At 33.5% G+C, this 22,075-nt stretch overlaps 2 protein-coding genes across 10 annotated transcripts; both read right to left on the bottom strand.

The window, feature by feature from the left end:
* Positions 1 to 116: 116 nt before the first annotated feature.
* Positions 117 to 11,148, bottom strand: FAB1A (1-phosphatidylinositol-3-phosphate 5-kinase FAB1A). 9 transcript variants are annotated; one of them, XM_068607601.2, is made up of 14 exons: positions 11,063 to 11,147; positions 10,728 to 10,939; positions 9,466 to 10,176; positions 8,128 to 8,871; positions 6,917 to 7,070; positions 6,368 to 6,712; positions 5,302 to 5,752; positions 4,886 to 5,220; positions 4,461 to 4,792; positions 3,436 to 3,562; positions 3,184 to 3,354; positions 1,451 to 2,962; positions 1,062 to 1,328; positions 117 to 714 (listed from the first exon to the last, which is right to left on the bottom strand). In XM_068607601.2, the coding sequence occupies exons 3-14, from the start codon at positions 10,077 to 10,079 to the stop codon at positions 409 to 411; spliced, it is 5,358 nt and encodes a 1,785-aa protein (XP_068463702.2). In that variant the 5' UTR covers positions 10,080 to 10,176; positions 10,728 to 10,939; positions 11,063 to 11,147; the 3' UTR covers positions 117 to 408. The 9 variants fall into 9 exon arrangements, with proteins under 9 accessions (XP_068463702.2, XP_068463701.2, XP_068463699.2 ...); XM_068607600.2 differs by having other exon boundaries at positions 10,588 to 10,939; XM_068607598.2 differs by having other exon boundaries at positions 10,564 to 10,939.
* Positions 11,149 to 13,518: 2,370 nt separating this feature from the next.
* On the bottom strand, positions 13,519 to 17,357 carry LOC137807132 (RING/FYVE/PHD-type zinc finger family protein). The gene is made up of 5 exons (XM_068607603.2): positions 17,128 to 17,357; positions 15,934 to 16,855; positions 15,651 to 15,851; positions 15,038 to 15,233; positions 13,519 to 13,925 (listed from the first exon to the last, which is right to left on the bottom strand). The coding sequence occupies exons 2-5, from the start codon at positions 16,804 to 16,806 to the stop codon at positions 13,741 to 13,743; spliced, it is 1,455 nt and encodes a 484-aa protein (XP_068463704.1). The 5' UTR covers positions 16,807 to 16,855; positions 17,128 to 17,357; the 3' UTR covers positions 13,519 to 13,740.
* Positions 17,358 to 22,075: the final 4,718 nt, after the last annotated feature.

Consider the following 22,075-nt stretch of genomic DNA (forward strand, 5'->3'; position numbering starts at 1 on the left):
TACAATACAACTATACGGATCACATAACAGTGAGTCAGAAAAAATAAACGCAATGTGCAATTGGAGCACCCTTTAATAGGCTATGACTTAAAAACTCAAAACTTGAAGACGATAGATAACGAAAACAAGAGATTAATACATGATATAAAAAATGAAAAAGAGAGGGGGAAGTCACTGTACAGTTAGTTACCCTTGATGGATATGCTCCATCGTACGGTAACTGGAGGTGCACCTCCGATGTTTTAAGCGACACAAATCCAACGGCTGCATTATTCCGCAGGCAAATATTACGGACATTAAGGAGAGAGAATGAACATGGATATGAGAAACCCGTGTAAACGAATGCTGGAATCGTAACATTTACAAGATAAAATTTTGAACACGTCACTCAAATGGGTCCCTCTTATCCTATGCATTATCGTCATAAATGTCAGATTGGGACCCACTGGGGTGTAACTCTGGAGGAGACCATTGATCTGGCACCATGAGAAAATATAAACTCATGGCTTTCCTAAACCGTTTCTTGTACTGCTGCGGTGATATAACAGTTGGAGAAGTATTCTTGTCTCCACCAAGGATGCCTGAGGTCTTCACCCATGTTTCAAGGTGTTTATCCCATGTATACTGCCTCATGAAATCAATTATACCTAATACCAGCTCATGTTTTTCCTCATCCACGCCAACCAGCAATGAGTAGTCCATAACATATATTGACTGCAACACCAAACACTCGTTTAGACTATATTAATGGATGTTTACATTTTTATGCTACCATATTCCCACTTCTTTTTTAGGACTATGCCATGACTTCGATTTATTAACTTCAAAAGTACTCCAAGAGATGTTCTTAACTTAACACACTAATATGTTAAACAAACACATATAATGGCCAAAGCAGTTTTAGCCGTTCCTTTTTCTTTTTTCTCATCTAATCATAAGTTATCCCTCCTAACATCACGTTACAAGCAAAAAGAAGGAAAAGGTAGTTGCAAGAAAATCCATAAAAGTGCACCCAAACCAACACAGCAAAGAATTAAAATTGCAAAGGGCATCAGACTTACTGCAAGGAAGGCAGTATCATTCCACACAGCCCTCTCTAGCAACCGTTTTGCCTTGTTCCCAACAAATATTGGAGAGGTTGGCATAGCTTCAATGAGATTCTGATCCAGCAGCACTTTATTGCTCCCACTTGTATCCGGATTGTACCGTGATCGGGAAGAACCTTTGAGGTCATAAAGCCGCCTAATGTTTCGTCTGTAAAGAAGATTTTCCATAACCAAAACATCCATTTTTGTTTCCCTCCCTCCTTTGAGGTGCTTCGATGTTACCTTCACAGAAAGAACACAACCACACCCAGTTAGAGCAGACAAACATTTAAATGAGATGCACTAGGAAAATATTGGCTGTTTACAAGAAAGATTCAACTTAACTCTTGTGTAAGAAAAAGTACCTGATAAATTCCTAAGATCTTCGCAAGACAAGTTGGGCTTCCTGTACTGATTGACTCAGATAAATACTTAAAATATGCTGGTGCAAACTTGGTAAATGACTCAAGCTCTGTTTTTGTAACCTGCTTGATAATAAACCTATCATCCAGGGTTTTTGCAAAGAAAACATTGCTCTTTCCTCCCTGAGCTCCCCACTTCTTACAACGGCTAAGGGACCGCACAAAATCTAACTCAGAAGGGCAACAAGTCCTTCTTAAAGCCTCAAATCTCTTTGCGTAGTAGCAAGTTACAGTATATTTCACTTTCCCAAGGGAGCTATCATCAGTAAAAGAAACCCTTGCATGAAAATCCTTTGTGTATGAGGGTGGATCCCCAGCCGGTAAACTCCGAGACCCAGAAGTGGATAACATGCTCTCATCAAAAGAGCCAAGACTTCTGTACGTATTAGTAATTGTCTCATCAAAAGAATTAAGAGAAAGTATACTTGAATCAAAGAGCGGCAATGAAATTGAACTGTCTCCACTGTCTTTAGGTCTATCAAATTCTGACATCTGCATATGATAATCCACTGACACAAGCACATATGCTATAACACTGGTGGGTTCATCATCGTAAACGGGCACTATGGTATCACTAGTTCCGGCGGGCAGAAGCAGTCTGGCACCAGTCTGGCGCTCCACCTCTCGAAATGATAAAATATGGACTGGGTTATACTCAACAAGCTTCTGTATATTGAAGGAAGAAGTTTTGTTGAATGAACCAAAGAAGTTTGCAAAAGGCACTGCTTTCCATTTAGCATCAAGTCCTTTGGAAAGTATTTTAGAGTAATTAGTGCATCCCGCCTCAATCCCACCTATATCAGCATTATAGTTAGCAGAATTTGATTTTGACGAAACTGTATTTGCCACAGGTGAATGAACAGACATATCAGGAGATTGACAACCATTTTCTTTGAGTGATGAAATTGTAGGGTGACTTTCACCTGTCCATGCTGCATCAAGGGTATCAGATAAGTTGACCACAACAGAAGATTCCCCCTCAGACAAAGCCCTCCTTACAGACCCCCCGAATTCTACAGAATCAGATCTATCATTGATATTTGCACAACCAGAGAGAGAAAGGTCAACCTTATCATGATTTGTATCTTTAACCTTGTCCTCACATTTAATCACTTCATCAGGGTGGCTAAGGTGACTAGTGTTTTCTAAATTTAAGTTTCCATCAGGTTTTGTTTCCAAAAGAAAGGAATCGGAACTGCTATAGCCTCTTGCTGGCCTAGTGGCAATATCTGCTTCAACAAGTTTTTCTCTAGGACCAAGCAACTTTTCTCTATGATTTAAGATCCTTGAATTTTCTTGAAGAATAATTTTACATAGATTGAATGCATATATCAAGCGCTGGTCCCAAACATAAGAATGGATAAGGATATGCCTGCGCAACTTATTGAGCTCCAGAATATCAATCACAGGTTGTTCAGCTTTGGCTTCTCTATGCAGCATTTTTCGTAATGAGTCCTAGGTAATTCATCATTATAAACAGGAATTATTCAAGCAAGGAAAAACAACAAAATTTATATGAATCCTATCAATTTATAATTAATATAGAATAAGTGGAGGGAGTCAATCAAAAGAACAAAAATGCAGGAAAAAAAAATCATCCTAAACTTTCTTTTGGAGGGGGAGGAATGGAGAGTGTTTAAAAAAGGGGCAATGAATCTCAGTCTCAGACCACTTACCTCAAATTCTTCTTTCTCATACTGCAGCATCTCTTTAAGTTCCACAATTAGATTCCTAAAATCTGACACCCTTTGTCCACCCTCCTGTAACACAAGACCTGAAACCTTCTCTGAATTTTGATGCAGAACGGTGCACACTTCACCAAACAGTAATTCAGCCTTGTCATGCAGCTGGTGAACAAGATCACAATCTCATAAATCTAAAAGCACTCAGAAGAGAATTTAATACTTCAACTAATATTAACTACCAACCTCATACGCTTCTTTTAGTAGCCAGTCCTGCCTATCATAGTTGAAGAATTCAAGTTTAGGTGGGGGAAGATAAACAGAATGAAGGTGAATTGAAGCATAACGAAAGCAGGCAACCATCTTCCCAAAACTGCACAAAGAAAAACACTATTCAAGAAGAGAACACAAAGCTGATTTTTATTTGGTAGCAAGACACGTGAGTATTTCAATTCAAGTGCTTCACAATCCTAAGTGATACAGTAAAAGCCTTATCGATACTAGATGAAAATCACTAAAAGATGGATGATCCTATTTCCAATCTAAAATTATGCATGATTCAACGGGACTTGCTCCATAGATACCCACCCAAAACATTGAGGAGAGAGACAACCATTCTTCCCTGTTTATAACTTCATTGTTTTTGCATCTTTTCTTTTCTAGGTCAGGAAGCCCATGCCTCAATTTTTTCTACTTAAACAATGCAAATATGGGATACATGTCACCTCTCCTATTTATTTATACATCACTTAAGTAATCCCCTCTATCTAACTAACTAACTAACTAAATTTTTCTAATTTCTTTGCGGGCAGTTATTTCGAGGTATGATAGTGTATTGCTAGGAATGCTAGAACCAGGAATGCTATTCTTGAGTACATTCAAAAATCTGATAGGATAAATTTTAATAATCCCAGAAAAATATTATTTAAAAGTCTAAAAACCTTAGAATAAAACAATAGGGTAGAAATGGGAGTTTTATAACTGGATTTGGAAAATAGCTTACCATATTTTCATAGTAATACCCACCTTTCATCATGGGAATAAAAGTGAAGAAGAAAGTATTGTTACTTTTCAGGGAATATAGAGTACATGGGAATTTTTTTTAAATATTGTAATAAACATGGAAATATCACATTCCCGAGTTCACATTCCAAGGAATAAATGTAAACCTTGAAACAAGCACACTCTTTGATTCCCCTATATTCTTCCAAGCAAATATTCCACCACACCCCAATTGATTATAGATTCAATTTAGGAGTTGAGAAATGTACCCATAGAATCTTAAACAATCTCTGTGAAGCGAATGACCACAACTTGCAACCCTGCTTGCTGCTGCATGATTTGAAAAACTCAGCTCCAAAAATTTCCCAAAGGATAAGCCCCAGGCAGCATCAGACATAACTACTCTCCGTGTAGCAGGAGGAAAACCATTTACACGAGGACATTTCAGGCATCTGTGCCACATCCAAATTTTACCTTCTCGTTCCCCTGGTAAATCAAAATCCGATAGTTTCTTAACAGAAATTGTCAGGCTGCCTTGCCGATGAGTATAACAATGAACATGGGCTTCTGGTGGCGACTCACATGAGCAGCACGTGTAACTCTAATAAGGGAATGTTATCAGTTTAGAGTTCACAAAGTAGCCACTGTTAATAAAACTTATTTAATGAACGAAATGATTTGGAAGAAAAAATACCTGATCGAGTAGTTGATCTCTCAAGAACCGTCCCAAAGGCTTATCAGAACTTCCATAGTATTTAATTCTGACCAGATGAGACCTTTCACAAACAGTTCCTTTCCATGCACAACGTGTTGATAAAAAGACTAAAATACTCTGATGGTCGGAAGTTGAGGGAGGAAAATCTTCATTCGAATGTACCATGTCCTCATGATCATTATTGTTATTACTATTATTAGTATCATGTTTTACATATGGTGCCCCAAAGCTAGGGCCTTGATTAGCGTACAATTCTGCAGCTCTGAGGTAGCTATTGCCATCTTGTTGTGAAGAGTCAAATGTTCCAAAAGAATCTGAAATAAGATCATTGTTTAACATAATTTTTCTTCTCTCATATGGTATGTATTGAAAAAATTCCTTAGGACATTTCTTACCATCTTCCTTAGAAGCAGTGTTCGAAAGGAAACTTTTGCAGAGGGAAGATGGCATATCCTGAGCTGATTGGATGGCAACTCCCGAGACTTCATGCATATTGATTGAGTCACCAACCAATGATCTTTCAGTGGACTCACTGCAGCTAGATGGGGTTCTTTCTGTCTTGTGGATGTCGTCAGATTTTGGTATTTCAAAAGGTTTTGCTCCCTGAGACTCTCTAGCAGAGAGAACAGAAAATCCAGGGATAGTGGAAATGGATCTCACAATACTAGATGGTTTATCTGGTAATGCAACAGTTATGGGAGATTTCAAAGGAAACTCTAGTGGTGAAGCACCTTCATCAGCCAGAAAAGATGTCTCTAATGCCAGGTGATAGGCTGCAAAGACTCCATATTGGATCACATGTTTCACCTTCTTCAACTCGTCCCCATTGGCACCCTTCAGCAAGATCTTCAAAGTAAAAGAAAAAAATACACATAATAAATAAATAAAAACATGGAGGGAGAAGAATAGTAAGCAACAAACAACTCAACTTTCCCTTCCAACTTACTATTCCAAACTAATTATGATAAATTTATCCTCACTTTCAAAGCATCATTCCCAAACACAAATAAATTTGTTAACCTTCTTTCAAAATCAATTATTTCAAGTTTCTCCATGAATTCTTTCACAATTAATTCAATCAAGAATGTCTAAAACAAACTCAAACTTTGAGAAGTTTTCATTGACATGATATAATTCACCAGTACACAATGTTATGTAATGAATTTCAAAAGTTGCAATTCGTTTTAATGCTAATTTAATGACTTTTGTTCCCTTTCCCATCATTAGCTTAATTGTCTGACAGTTATCCAACATGATATTTAATCAGCTGTTTGAAAAAGCACTTTCAGACCCAAATAGCTACATAAATTATACAAAATTTTCTGTCTCTGTAGTTGTCACCTGTCTTTTTTTAGCCTATGATCAAATGAAAGTGTCCGTTTAAGGATCTATCAAAGACTGTAAAAATGTGTATTAACACTGAATTTTTTGTCCCAGAATATGTAAAGTCATAGAACTTACAGTGCAACCTAAAGGTCTCGGACAACCCTCAAAGAACATCAAAGTCTTTGTTGATTTTTTCCCACCTTGCCCTGCACTACCATGCTCCTCAAAAAATTTGTCAACATGGAATGTTTCACAATATCCCAATTTTTGAGAGGTCAGATGATCAATTGAAGGGACAATTTGTGCACCGGTGCAACGGGCAATGCGCTCTAAAAGTGGCTTTTTGATATTCAAAACAAGTGATATGTCTTTAGCTAGAAGGTAATCTTGAGCATAACGAGATACTGACTTCTCCACCAAAAGCACATTGGGGTGATGAGCATCAATCCTTGCAACTGCCATCTTCAAATGGTCCATCTCCTGGTGATGAGTAAAAAATCATGAAATTCAGCAAAATTATTGTTGAAAATAAAACAATGACAACCAAATCTTCTACTAATAGGTGGGTTCAGGTAATGGAAATCAGATCAAAGGGGAAATTATTCAGATTTAAGGTCAGTAGTAACAACAAGCATATTTGGCATATAATTATCAAATTTTTAGAGCTGGTTGGATGGAAAGAACCTGCTGTAACAAAGTATCAACACTTGATAACTGGTTAGAAACACGCTGATACTCCAAAGCACCTCCAAGTATTAGAAAACGTGGTTTATCAATTTTTGATGTCATTCTCCGATGAGCCACATTCTTTTTACATACAACTCCTTTAACCACCATGCTGGAAATAAAATAAAAAAACTAGAACATCAAGAGTATACAGTGACATGTAGAAGAAATAATGAACAGAAGTATAAAGACTTCACCCAAAACATGAATCATACGAAGTAAATAACACGATTTTCCATCCACCAGCTTGCTCACATAGCATTGATGTATTATTAAGAAAACAGGTTTATACCAGCGTAGTCTGTAACTCCCAAAAAAGAACTTCTGAATATTATTGTTGATAAATTTACACCACAGCGGTATTTACATCATATAGACTTAGGCTCAAAACTACTTGCATAGAATAAGGCCCTATTACAGGCAACAAATTTGTCAAGAAACTCAAACTCCAGTTGCTAATCCCCCATACAAATAAAAGGAAATCACAATATATATAGAAATAAAATAAATCTTAACAGTGTACAATCCTAAGATTGCCCCAACTCCAGTTGCTCATCCCCCATACAAACACAATGAATTTACACACTTCAGGAGACGAAAGATGCACACAATTGTATTGTACTAGCAATTATACAAACTTATTACCAACAGTTTTTTTTTGGGGGGGAGCTATTAAGGGAAGGAAAGGATTAGCATGAGGAGAAAACATCAACCGTCCTTCAACATAATGGAATTCCCATCTACTCCGTAAAATGAATTTCAGCAACATAGCTTCATGAGCTATGAATTATCCATGTAGAATGGGAAAAGGGGAAAGGAAAAAGCAAGAACTGTACATTTTGTTTGCTCATTACTATTTTCTTTTCTTTTTTCGTTTCAATGGAGGCATTAACATATACTATTATTACAATTTTTCCCTTTTTTTTCTGGTACAGGAAAAATACTGAAACGAATTAGAAGCATAGTTGTCAGCAGCATTAAGATGCAAATCTACCAATATACTGAAAGAAAAGAAAAAAATAAAACATGTATGCAGTTCAGTACATTTATCAACTAATTTTTTTTCTCCACAATCATTTCTGTTAAAAATATAATATACACATATATAACCATTTGTGTGTTCACCTAAGAGATTAAGCTTTCAGGATAGTTTTGTTTACGAAAATTACCTTTCATTCCGATGTCCACAAGCTATGCATTTAACCTTTACATATCCACCAGGATCCATACCTCCACCTCTGCTCATATCGGGCTTCAGAATTGTAGCAGCTTCCCAAGACAAAGCGGTAATTATATCCAACCAACTCTCTTTTCCATCTTCATCACAAATAGTTAGGTTTTCCACTTGTAAGAGCTGAGTGACCAGAGCTCTAAAATGCCCTTCCACTACAGTCTTCATGGCCTTCCTATGATCCTCACTTGTTTTATCTCTGCTACGACATTCTCCAGAGCCAAAACTAGTGGAGGATCGTAGATATCCCCATTCCCCACCTCCAGTAGTACCTTCATCCTCATCATCATCGAAAAGAACAGCTTCTCTATCATCCTCTTCATCTTCTGGCTCAGGAGGTAGCCATAGTAGTCCATTACTCTCAAAATCCACAGGATCTGTATTATTGCTCTCTTCATGATAAGGAGAAGTTTCACATCCATCAGCATGATCATGCTCATCAGCTTCTTTACCAGGTGCTTGAATTCCATCTACACCTTCTAGATCAAGATTCTGTGGTGGCGTTAGGCAACTCAAGCTTTTTTCATGAATGCTAGCTTCGTCAGGATGCATTTGATGTGGCCCGTAGACATGTTCAACCCCATGAATGTTAACTGGATCTTCAAAGTCATGTACATGAGAATAATGTCTTGATTCTGTATCCGAATGATAAACACCATAATCATCATCCTCATCATCACTCCTGACTCAGAAGAATAAACATAAACTAATAGTAAGAACAGAAACAAAAAAGTCTGATGACAAAAGCAGTATAATGGTTTGATTGTGCACATGCAATGGGATATTAGTCAACTATATCTTACTAAAGTCAATGAATCAAAGTCTACAAAGCTGCACATGCACTAGTCAAATATATCTTTCTAGAGTCTACAAATGACATTAAGAACTAATGTGAAATGGGATCCTTTCTATAGACACCCTCCTTTTCAGTACCCAAATTTCACTCCCAGCCAATATCAGCGGCACCATTAGACTCATCTCTGGATCAGAACATGATCAGTGATCACATCAAACTTTGTAGCAGACATACAAAATCCACATCTTATCTTAGCAAAGTCATACAAAAACACATCTTTGCAAGACTAACATTCATCTGTGTACAACCAGATTATCAAAAACAAAAAAATCTAGCTCATTTTCATCCTCATTTTATCTTGATGTAGATTTTTCATCACATCCGAAATGTGGTGACTTAAATGACTTCAAATATTTAAGGGGCAAGGAAAGACAATTACATTCAACATTCCTAAAAGAAGAACCACAAAAGAAGGAGTACCTGTTGAAGCAATAGCCAAATTGGTTAGAAGTCAAATTCCCTACAGCCTCGGAGGGATTTGAACTCCTACCAGAATTTAAATTATCTTGTTCATCAGCTATCTGATTCATTTGCGAAGATTGCCGGGGACTATAAGGCACACGCTGATAAGGCCCAGTTGTATAAGGAACTGAACCAGCAGTGCTGCTGCTACTATGACAGGTACAACTGGACTTAGTGCTGACCAAGCTTGTTGTAGACGGTGAAGGACTAAGACAAGGGGTGGACGAAGGATCTGCTCTTCCATTATTATCAATTGTTGCTAACCCTTCCCATTGTTTAAAACAATAGTTGCAGACCCTTATCCTCTCCCACTCTTCACGGACAGTATTTGGCTCATCTGAAGGCGCGGGAACAGAATTGGCAGTGCATTTTGCACAGAAAACTCGCCCACAGATTCGACAGTGATGTCTGCGGTTGAATATCGTGAACTGCGAATCACACTCATAGCAGACCCTACAACTCTGATCGGGCATCCAGAAGTCCCTCGACACATTTGGTGGCTCGGTCCTTCGAGGGATCCAAGACCTAACTACATCAACAAAATCAGATCTTTTCTTATCGGGGGTGTCCATGGACTGTGATTAAACCCAAGCCCTCTCATTATGAGTCCCTCATTGACCAGCCTTGTTAACATTCCATCTAATATATGATGCCGGAAAGAAGCATATCCTGATAAACAAATAAATACTCTTCATAAATTAAAAAACCAAGAAAAGTGCAAAAACAACACATCTTTGCTCTAGTAATCACCATTTTTCCTTTAAAAGTATAACTATTTGATAGACAACAATATTAATTATATACTACTAAAGAAATTGAGATAGAAATTCACTGAGTCTCAACTGCTGAAAAATCAACACCTTCATAAACCATAACTAATGAAAAATACACTAGCAAGGAGTTAAAATTTAATGTTGATCAAACTTAAATAGTAAACATACAAAGTAGTATTATTACTGCAATCTTGCCCTCAAACATGAATCACTGAAAACATTGGAAAGCCAATAGCAACTAACAGATAATACATAGTTAACAAATGAAATTGTTCAGACTAACTTCCAGAAAAAAGGCAGAGACAACCATTGGCCACCGCCATGGAAAGCAAAACCCCATCATCTCAGTTCATAGGATCTTATTCAGCTCAGTTCGATGCCTCAGTTCGCGCATACACAGCAAGAAAATTCAATCAAAAACAACGACCCAGATGCAAAAACACCAACCCCTCAAGCAGACAAGCGCAGAATCAGTACAACCCTAAGCTGCTTCACAAAATTTCTCCACTCTGTCAGCGGCCCACAAAGCAATCAGCCGTTAAACTCTGGGCATGCATGTAAAGACAGTAACTTTTTGGGGAACTGAACCTCAAACAACCGAAATCAGATCTCACAAGGCCTCCAGAAACACCCAGCAGAGTAATAATTACAAACAGTGACTGGTGCAAATAAAATAATACTGTAACAAATTATTATTGTTATTATTATAATTATAATTATCGTAAATAAATAAATAAATAAAAACGTATTTTGAATGAAGGGAAGAGAAAGTGATGACAAACCAAAAGCACATAGAAAAATCCTGATTCACTTGGCGCCACCCTATCGTATCCGACACTTTCTACCATATGTTATTTTTCATCATTTATTTTCTGATGTTTATTTTTCAGGTTAATTATCATTCCTATTTTTCATGCATTATTTTATTCTTATTTTGATTAAAGTTGTTAGAAGAAATACCAACCAACCGCCACGCGCTTTGTACATCTGGAAAACTACGAGCTTCTATAATTACACGTGGTTTCTGTAATTATTATACGTTATGTCGTTTTCTTTTTTTAATGTTATTGATTTTTTAAACATCAACAACACAGAACAATATAAAACTAGTTTATACTATCACTTCAATAAACTATTTCTATAATAAATTTATAATTCTTATAAAATCATACCAGCAGTAATTTTATTCATTAGAAAAGTAATATAAAACATTTAACATTAAAAATACTTTTCGTCTCTTCTGATGACTAAACTCTTCTCTTTTCTTTTTTCACTTCTGATCACGATTATTTGTGTTTTTTCCTCTCAGTCACGAGAAATTTGACCTACTTTCGCTAAAATGACGTGTTACTGAAACTATCCATTGATGTAGTTTTCAAAAGCAGAGCCACAATAAATTTATGGACAATCAATTTTGTACCTATAAAATGGTTTTTTTTTTAATTTAAGAGAATAAACTGAGATGAAACTGGAAAATTGAAAGAGGAAATAAAATGAAGGAGTAAGTAGATTTTTAATTTATACACTCTCTTTTTTTTCAGAGCTTGGAAGGAAAGAAGTTAATGATATTAAGTTATATCCATTTTAAAAATCATTGTATTATAATAAATACGTTATTGACAGAAGAACAAATTAATTTTGTGTGGGAAAGTCTTAGTCACATGATAAATCATGCAGTTTCAAAAAGTTAATAGCATTTCTATAATGAGAGTTGGATTTGGCAACGATTCGATCAAACTTGGTAGTTGAGTTTATGATATATGCCACATTTTCAACTTTATTCAATATTCACATGAAAGAGAGTAATAAATAGAATGAAAGCTTTCAACCAAATTTTGCATTATTTAGGAATTTTCTAAACCAAAAAAGGGAAAACAAAAGATGATCACGTATTGAGACACAAATTTATTGAGGCAGGTGTCCCAAATAAATGAATCTAAACATGATAAAATGAAAATAGAATTAGTTATAATTCGATGTGATAATTTAGCTAATTCTGCCATTATTATCTTAAAAACTACACTTATTAATTTTTAATTGTTTAATTAACTTTCATTACATAAATATTGAAGTCAAATGAAACCCTATAACATCCTGCTAAGAAAAATCTACATCAAGCACTTTCTTGGAGATTAATTTAGTGTTACCAGGAGATAAAAATAAAGTTTCCAATCTCTAGAAACAGTCAAATAAATGTTACCAAACGTTAATAAAAAAATTACACAATTTTTTTTCCAAAATTAAAGAGTAACGTTTAATATTTTTACCAAAACTTTTAATTATTTACCACATTCAATGAATTAATATGAATGGTAGAATACTTTTATCACATTAAAACTTTTTAAACCCTAAATAGTTATATATTTGATCAATTTTTCGGAAAAATGTAACTACAAATAGAAGTTACGTTGAGACATGACATATTAATGTGGGAAATGATTATAAGTTATTAGTTTTTTCTTAATTTAAGATATCTTCCTTATTAATAGTCAGGATTTTAAATTTAAGATTGGGTATTATAAAATAATATTCCCTGAAACTAATGTAACAAGGAAAGTCTTAAAAAAAGGCCTAAGTTATGAGAATAAATTTAACCATATAAAATTACTAAAATCGTCAATCACTAAATTAAAAATAGAAAATCAAATAATGATTATAAAAGAATATATCACGATCCCCCGTGACCTGGAATCCAGTTAAAAAAAATTAGACGATTTTCTCGAAATATTATTTTTTTTAAACATAAACCAATGAAAACAAACATTTCTAACTCTTAACTCCTGTAAAACTTAAATTGTTCCTGTACCAAGCAATATCTTAATTACTATATAGTTTAAATTTTAATATAATTAATTTTAAATTCTTATATACAAAAACATTTTAAAAATAATATTAACATCACGGTGTATAAAATTTATTGTTAATGCTTCTAACCCCATAAGCAGTTAAACCATGTTTGAAATAAAGAATTGATGATGAAACTAGCAATGTGCTGATTTGATTCAAACAGAGGAGAAAGGATTTTAAACGCATTTTAAAGCATCTGTGGGTTACAACATCAACTCAACCAGAAAAGTAATAACAGAATATTTTATATAAAACCAATTTTCATGCATAACTCGTTGCGTGAATTTAAACAACCAGTAAATAAAATTAATTGGCCGTCTCCTAGGGCTTCCAAACACATTATTATGGCTTTAGGGTTTCTAATTCCATAAAAATAATCCCTCAGCAAGAATTAAAGAAAAGCAAACGAATAACTGGTTTCATGGATTGTGTATGTACAATTAGTATAATATTCACATTTTAAATCCGTGTATCAATATCAATCGTAATAAATATATATGAACGAGGAGTTGGAATTAACAATGGGAATCATATTTGAGAAATCCATGCAAGAACTAGAAGTGTATTTAAGACACCAGCTGCAGCCGACAGAGAGGTGTAACTGTGAACCTGCTTAGAAACGTAAACAGGAATACAGTTCTTGAAGACTGGCATACAGGGGTTGAGCAGCCTTAGGTCTGTCCACCATCCCCAGTAGAATGTCAGATGTGGTGAGGTAAGGATCACCATAAAACCGCAAATTGGCATCCATCCTTGTTGCTACTATATTTCCTTCCAGAGACACTCCCACAAATGCACCTACGGTTTGGAAACATTCTATTTGGTTAGCTATATTACACTCGAACGTTATCTAAAACGGACATTAATAATGGAAAACAACGTAAGAACAATGATAAAACAATGTAGTAGGCACAAGAAAATAATAATAAATTATGTGCCAAACAAATCAGTCGTTACACAGAATTTAAGTAATCCAAGGGAGAAACCAAGCTACTTAATACTCCACTGAACATGATCTTATATCACTTGATGTACAACCTAGACGACAAATACCCGAACAAGTGCCTTCAGTCCACTTAAATGTCTTCACCGTGTGACGAATGCTAATGATATGAGAGAATTTCCCTTTAAAGGACTTCTGAGTTTTGAAAACAATTTTTTTGCTTCTTTATTATAACTGGTAATTATTTCAAGAAGAGTTACACGTAGCAGCTAGTTGTTATGTGGTCCACTTGCTTTGCTTCCTTTGTCTTTTGATTAAGAAACTCATGTTATGGCAATGCACGAGCCACAGGCAGAGAAACCTTCTTGGAATTCTATTGGAATTTTTAAAGTATCAAATATTTCTGGAAAGAGACGGGAACTGGTGTCTAAAGTTGAAACTGATGACTCTGGAATATTCTTTAGGGCAACTAAACGCATGAGGCTGCAACTAAGTAGGTCTAGGGAAGGTATGTTTATGCAGCCTTACCCTCAAAGTGGAGAAACTATTTTCAAAATTTGAACCCGTGAAGTCTAGATCAAAACACAAGGTAGCAACAACCTGTGACAAGCCTTGCCTTTAGAAACACTGTATTCTATATTATTGGCAAAAATACGTGTAGGATCCACTGAACAAAGAATGGGACTTGCATGGAGTTATCTGCCACACATTATTCTAGTTTTTTTAAAAATTGATACCTAGGTTTGTGCATTAAAAACATTATGAAGGTTATTGCTCATTACATAACCTTGATAAAATATTAGAATCAGATGTCGAAACTATTCAATTAGAAAGCAATAGTTTGGATACTAACATGATAAGTAATGACACACATATATATGCTCATGCATATAAATGAAATTAAAAGAAGTCCTTGGCATTACATATACAACGATCCAGTTATATGCACAAAAAACACAAAAATTACCTTTACTGCAGCTGTAAGTGTAACACATGCCAGTGCCTCTGTCCCCAGCACGAATATCTGCCTCAAGCACTCTACCAACAGGCCCTGCTGCGGCACTACAACCAGCACCAAGAGAAAGATGCATGCGACTGCAGAATGTCTTCACAGCTTTCATGTCACGAAGAACAACTATAAAATCCATAAGTTCACCACCAATCTGAGAATATAGGATGAGAAGATGTAATCCATCAGTCAGAAATGAATTTCCGAGTAAGTCAACTTAGTCTTGTATGATAGGTTTTTTATATTCTCTATTGATTACATACCTATTATAAGGATAGTATTTAATGAATTGATAGCTCATAAATGGTCCCTACCAATCCAAAAGTACAACAACTACAACAAAGCCTTATCTCGGTAAGTGAAGTTGGCTATACTATCAATGTTTCATATAAATAAGTCACAGAATATTCATGTCAATCAATATTTGAAGGAAGGAAATTCTAAGCAAGGACAAATTTCAAAACGGCTCCCCCTCTATTTGTTATATTTTTTTCTGTCAAATCATATCAGGGATCATAACCATACTGGCAAACCTCTAAAAATAAACCAAACTCATATATAATCTCCTTACCTGAGCACCCCATCCTAAACCAAGGGAGAATATAGCTGATGGCGCAGACCAAGATCCATCTGATCTTCGAGAGACAACCAAGCCAGTACCCAGTTTGTAAGAGACAAGTGCACCAGCTTTGGCGACTGTTAAAACAGCTAAGCCCTTGGCACTTTTAAGAACCGTTAAAGGGATGGACTTTTCGGGATTGGATTTGGCCACCTGCCAACAAAAAGTACTTCACATAATCAGACACTTATGCAATGAAAGCTTCTTCGGTGAAATTACAACAAATGAAACTAACCTGACAGTAGTTTCTTAATGTATTAGATGCTTTATATATCTCATGCTCCATTGATAAACCAATAGGAAGATTAATCCATCCTCTGGCACAAGTCCAGTCCATGACATCATGCTTGGCCACCTGCGCAGCATTGCTTATGGTGTTGATAAGAACACCCTGCAAAGGATCAAGCCGATCATAGCAGGCATCACAAACCCTTTGAGGATTCCTTTCCCTGAACCCAACAGGCAATAAACACCGCCCCTTGGTACATATTCGACAGAAAATCCCTCCACAAAACCGGCAATGATGTCTACCACGAGTAAGCACAGTAAATGGAGCATCACACTGCATACAAACATTAGTAGAACTATCAGGGAGCCAGTCGGGGGGGTCAGCTTCCAAGACCTCTTTGTATGAACTATAATCACTTCCATTGGGCAGACAGAGCGGTGGTGCACTTGGCGTGTAAACCGAAGAGTCAAGGAAAACATCCCCATTCTTTCCAGAGTCGAAAAATGACACATTTGAATCCTGGTTTGCAGTAACCCTCGGACTTGGACCCTTGTTCCGTCCAGTCAAAATAGCAAACATCCCGGAAAGCACATTCTTTAAGTTAACCTCCGGAGGAGTTTTAGAGGGTACAAACCCACGAGCATCATCACCTGATTCATAACCTCCATCAAACAGGTCATCATCCTCAGAGGGGAACTGATACAACATCTCTTTATCAGAGAATGTTGAGCCTAATTCACCACACGTGGTGCCAGGCTTAGGCTCAATCCACACGGATTGACCTTGATGATTTATCGCATCGTAGCCAAAATTGGTAGTGTTTTCCTTATCTAGCTTAGAAAGTGAAGAATAGGTAACTCTAGCATCAGAGGCTGCCATTCACCCAACCAAACTAACACTAGACGTACTTAAATATAGCAATCCAAAACTGCAATAAAAAGTCCCAAAGTAACAAACTTTATTGAAGAGGAACACGAAAATGATAGCGAATCAGTAAAGCCAAACAATTTCAAGGGCAAAAATAAAATTGGACAGGGACAACAAGGGTTTAAGATAAGCTTCAATTAAGCATCGTATTGCATATAAAAAACCAATATATCAACGAATATTCCAGAGTTCGTCAAAAAACTAATGCGAAATTAGGGTTTTGATGTATAAGATAGCAAACCAAAAGGATGAAGAATGAAGTAGGAGAATTACATGGATAATAAGATAATAGTAGTAATAGTAATCAACGTTTGCGCGCTGGAAGTGTAACTGACTTGAAGATAATTGAGAATCGAATTGCTGATAAACCTAATTGAAGAGGAAAAAGGGACAGAGGATAACAACAGAGTTTCAGTTGGGAAGGAAGCTACGCATTATTTTATTGTTGTAATTTGGAAGACGTTGTTGAGACGGAAAGAAAGGTGTAAATTGAAATATGGTTTAGATTCGGTTTATCCACTTCGATTAAATATTGAGATTAGTAATATTTTTTCATTTATAAATATTAAAATATTTAGTTGATATTTAATAGCACTTTTAGAAAATAAACTTTAAATTTAAGTTAATTTTTAAAAAAAATATATTTACTTATATATTATAATTTATCGAATAACTAGTATGATTGCTGGTTGCTACAACAAAATGATTATTATGAAACTTAATAGTATTATTTATATATTCATTTATAATTAAATCAATATATAAAATTATAATATTAATAAAATTTTGTTAATAAAAAAATCACATTGAACTTAATCATTATATATATATAATTTAAATCTTATAAATAAAAATATTTAATCTCCACCTTTATATATAAAGGAGAAGAAGATTTTTCATTATAATTGTATTATAATTTTTTTTACACAATTTTTTTATTTTATCTGTGTATCAATATTTTATTATATTATTTTATTTTTATTATTTTATCATTATGATTACTTAAATTTAAAACTAAAAAAAGTTAATATTAATTTTGAAAAAATTATTTAGCGTTTGTAAGGGCTATTTTAGTGGATACAATCAATTAATGTTTTTACTGATTTTACTTATTTTATTAATACTAGTGAGAATATATAATTTTGATATATATATATAAAATCTTTGCTATGATTTCTCCACATCCTAAAGTATTTTTTATTTTTATCATTTATATTTAATGTTAAAGTTTAATTAAATAAATATGAATACAAATAAGAAGGTATATAAATTATCAACATAATAGTTAAATTTACAAATATCATGAAATATGATAAATTTATAAATAATAAGTTTATTTTTAAGTTTACAAATGTCATGCAATATAATTTTTATCTCTTTTATTTAATTACAGTAAAAAATATATTAAATAAATTCAAATTTATAACACAATAAACATAATTATATTAAAATAATTAAATCTATTTCATTCTCAAAAAATCACTAATTTTGATTTGATGTTTGTAATATAAAACTAAGAAAGGAATATAGATAATGAATTTTGAATTGGAAAAAAAATTGTGTTTTTTCAATGAATTTTGGTTATCTGTTTTTTTTAAAACTAATATACTATCATTTCTCAAAAAGTAGTTATCAATTTTAAATATGGAGTAAGTAATAAACTTGAAACGATTTATTAGATATTAACATGAATTACTAAACAACTTTCTGTTTTTTCTTCTTCCACTTTCATTATGCATTTTTGTTCCTTTTTATTTAGGTCACGTTTTAATTCAATTTTTATTTTTTTCTTATGAAAATCATAATACTTAACAATCTATTTTTTTTTAATCTTGATAAAAATATATAAATAAAAAAATTAGATTTTTAAAATTAAAAGAATTATAAATAATATGTTTTATATCATTTAATCATTGTTATAATTCAATTAATGAAAATATTCGTTATTTCAAATATCAATATTTATTTTTATTTGATCTTCTCTTTAAAGAATAATTTAATATTTTTTTCTTTAAAATATGTATATATAGTTTAATATTTAAAAAATATAAATACACATATATCTATATTTTATTTAAACAAATAAATATACACATATCATAATATATATATAATAATAAATAAAAAAATACGGCACTACATAGGCACTAATTGCGCCTGTGTTTCCGTTGTTAATATATAAGATTCTTCATTTAGTATAAACATTTTAATTTTAATTATATTTTAAAATAAATAAATAAATACAAATTACTCATATGCCAAAAATAACTGTAAATACATCAGTAACATCACAACATACTATGAACTATAATACTATTTTTTATTTTCTTAAAAAAAATACAGTACTAGTAAAAGGAATTAATAAAAATAATCAGTTGATGAAAAATTATTAAAAAATAACTTTAAGTGTAACTTATCTTATAAAACTGACTAACATAATCTCTACTCGATTCAATATAGGATCTACAACCAAAATTAATCATCGCACTACAAAATTCTTTTATAAGATAAATGACACCTTAATTATCATATTAATGCAAATTATTTTGAGATTAAAATAAAATGTAAATCATTAGTGCTAGATATATATAAATAGTTAAAACATTTTAGTCTAGTCACCTACTCATAACCAAAAAACTGTTTATTCTGGTCACCATAATTTATCAGTGTTTCAATTTTAATTGAAAACAGAGCTTAGTAACATGTTATAATTTACCATAATTCATGAAGCTCTGTGTATTTACCAGTCTCGGGTATGATTATGATATTAATATAAGTTTTTAATGTACTTATCTATTATATTTTAAATTTATGAAAATATGTTAGTACATATATATTTAATATATTTACACACGTACGAATAGATAGATATGAATATTCATATATATTTACAATTTAAAAATAATAATAATTGTGTTTATATGTATAGGAGTTTTATAAGTGATGTTAATAATACATAATGTTTTTAATGTTACATATGAAAGTTTTATCAACCCGATTTAAATAATGCAGTTTTTTTAAATTTAATGTTCTAAAGGTTAAAAGATCTAGGTCGAAAAATAGAAAGAGAAACAATAAAAATAAAAAATAAATAGAAGTGAATAAATAATTAAATAATAAAATACGGTAACAAAGCTCATTAAATAGGTCAAAACATGGAGATTTTGTTTAATAAATATTAGGTACAAAGAGTAAAATCTCAATTAGGTCCCAATAAGAAAGTACTATAAATAGGTGATCAATCTAAGAGATAAGTAAAGTGAATTATCTGATAATTAGTTGAAATTGATTCTGACTTTATCACTGAAGTCTCTTGCAAGTATACACACCTACCCGAGAGCTTATACTGAGACCAGAGACCGAGAGTTCTAGTTAACCCAACCCAGTGAGTGAGAGTTCATAACTTGTGTCCAAATCTAAGCCCAAATCAGCGAACAGTGTAACCGAAAGTCTAAAATCCAAGATAGATAGAAGACCGAGAAGCCGACAATATATACTTTTATTATTATTTACTTTGAATATATATATATATATATATTAAGAAATAAAAATCATAAAAAATTATAATTATTTTAATAAACATAAATTATCTATTTGTGTTTTATGAATTAAAAAATATACATTAATGAGAATTGTTTTCACTATGCATTCAAAAATAATTATTATAAGAATTATTAATTTAAGATTGAATCAAAATATTATATTAATATTGTGGATTAGTTTAAACCTTAATATGTGTAACATCATACTTACATCACCTAAATAATATATTATGAATAATTATTTAATTAAACATATACATATATAAATAATATTTGTAAATTACTGCAAACATATATCTTTCTTCATTAATATATATATATATATATATTAGAAATAAAAATAACATAAAAATATAAAATATTTCATGTGTTCAATATGGAGGTTTACCACCTACAATATCATATACTCTCGTATAATATACGATCATCACAAATTTTAAAACAAACACAAAATATAAAGTATAGGGTAAGCTAGTGTTTCAAAAAAATTTACATGATTGTTTCAATCACAAACATGTAATTTTTCACTTTCCATGCATTATATTTTAACAAAGTAGTTAGATGTTTATAAATAATTCATAATAATGTTTCTCATGTCAGAACTTCACTGACCAACCTAGACACTTTACTTCTGAAAGACTGCACCTGACATATTATATCGTTGTGAAATCCACACAGTCATGCTCATAAGAATATCAATATCAAACCACTACATATGAGAGAGTTAATTCATATGACCTGCTAGACCAACTTATTTTTCAAACCTCACTAGTACAAAAAGGTAGATTAACGACGATTAAAATCAACATGTAAAGACGGTTCCAGAATCGTCGTTATTGCGGGCGTCGTTAAAAAGTGGGGTTTTTAACGACGGTTCTCAGCCGTTGTGAAAAAACATACTTATAACGACGGTTGTATCAATCGTCGTTATAGGTGGCTTCTAATTATTTTTTTTAAAAAAAATTAAGAGACTTTTAAAGACGGTTCCTTATCCTTACTCCATTATTACAATTAACGACATTATGTTGTGCGAATTGTATGAATTCTTCCACCCCTTTTTTGTAAGTATCACTTATTCGTGGTATATTAATCCAACTCCGATCCATAGAACTGCTAAACTTTATGTTGTGCGAATTGTATAAATTCTTCCACCCCTTTTTCGTAAGTATCACTTATTCGTGGTGTATTAATCCAACTTCGATACATATAACTACTAAACTAAAAATCAGACGGACTTAGAACCAATGCGTTCAAAATGCAATCATTAAAAAATAAATCAAAATTGCCGAAGGTCGGACACCTCCAGACTCAGAACCAGTGCGTTCAATATGAGAAAACAATATATAATCATTGAAAATTAAATCAAAACTGCCAAAGGTTGGACACCTCCGGACTCAGAATCAGTTTGTTCAATATATAGAATCAATATATAATTCAATAATAAATAAAAATATACTAACCTCAATAGGGGTGCGGTCGCGGTGAGCGCGGGGTGGCTGTCGAGGGGCTTGCAGAAGGCAGCGTGCGGCATGGGGGACGGTGGCGCGGCTCGGAAGGCATGGTGGGCACGAGCTGCGACTCGCGGTTGTAGGGCTCGCAGAGGGCGGCGCGCGGCAGGCGGTCGTGAGGGGCGTGGTCACGCGGTTGCAGACACTAAGTCGCGCGAGTCGGGCGGCGAT

Source organism: Phaseolus vulgaris, chromosome 3 (assembly GCF_051622355.1).
Source record: "Phaseolus vulgaris cultivar YP4 chromosome 3, ASM5162235v1, whole genome shotgun sequence".
NCBI lineage: Eukaryota > Viridiplantae > Streptophyta > Magnoliopsida > Fabales > Fabaceae > Phaseolus > Phaseolus vulgaris.

Excerpts from the sequence above, each read along its gene's own strand:
- FAB1A (XM_090300688.1), bottom strand. The coding sequence starts at position 10,079 with ATGGACACCCCCGATAAGAAAAGATCTGATTTTGTTGATGTAGTTAGG. Across the intron at positions 6,713-6,916 it reads TTGATACTTTGTTACAGCAG|GAGATGGACCATTTGAAGAT; the intron begins GTTCTTTCCATC and ends ACTCATCACCAG. Across the intron at positions 4,793-4,885 it reads GAGATCAACTACTCGATCAG|AGTTACACGTGCTGCTCATG; the intron begins GTATTTTTTCTT and ends TTCCCTTATTAG.
- LOC137807132 (XM_068607603.2), bottom strand. The coding sequence starts at position 16,806 with ATGGCAGCCTCTGATGCTAGAGTTACCTATTCTTCACTTTCTAAGCTA. Across the intron at positions 15,852-15,933 it reads CATTAAGAAACTACTGTCAG|GTGGCCAAATCCAATCCCGA; the intron begins GTTAGTTTCATT and ends TTTTGTTGGCAG. Across the intron at positions 15,234-15,650 it reads GTTTAGGATGGGGTGCTCAG|ATTGGTGGTGAACTTATGGA; the intron begins GTAAGGAGATTA and ends CTATATTCTCAG.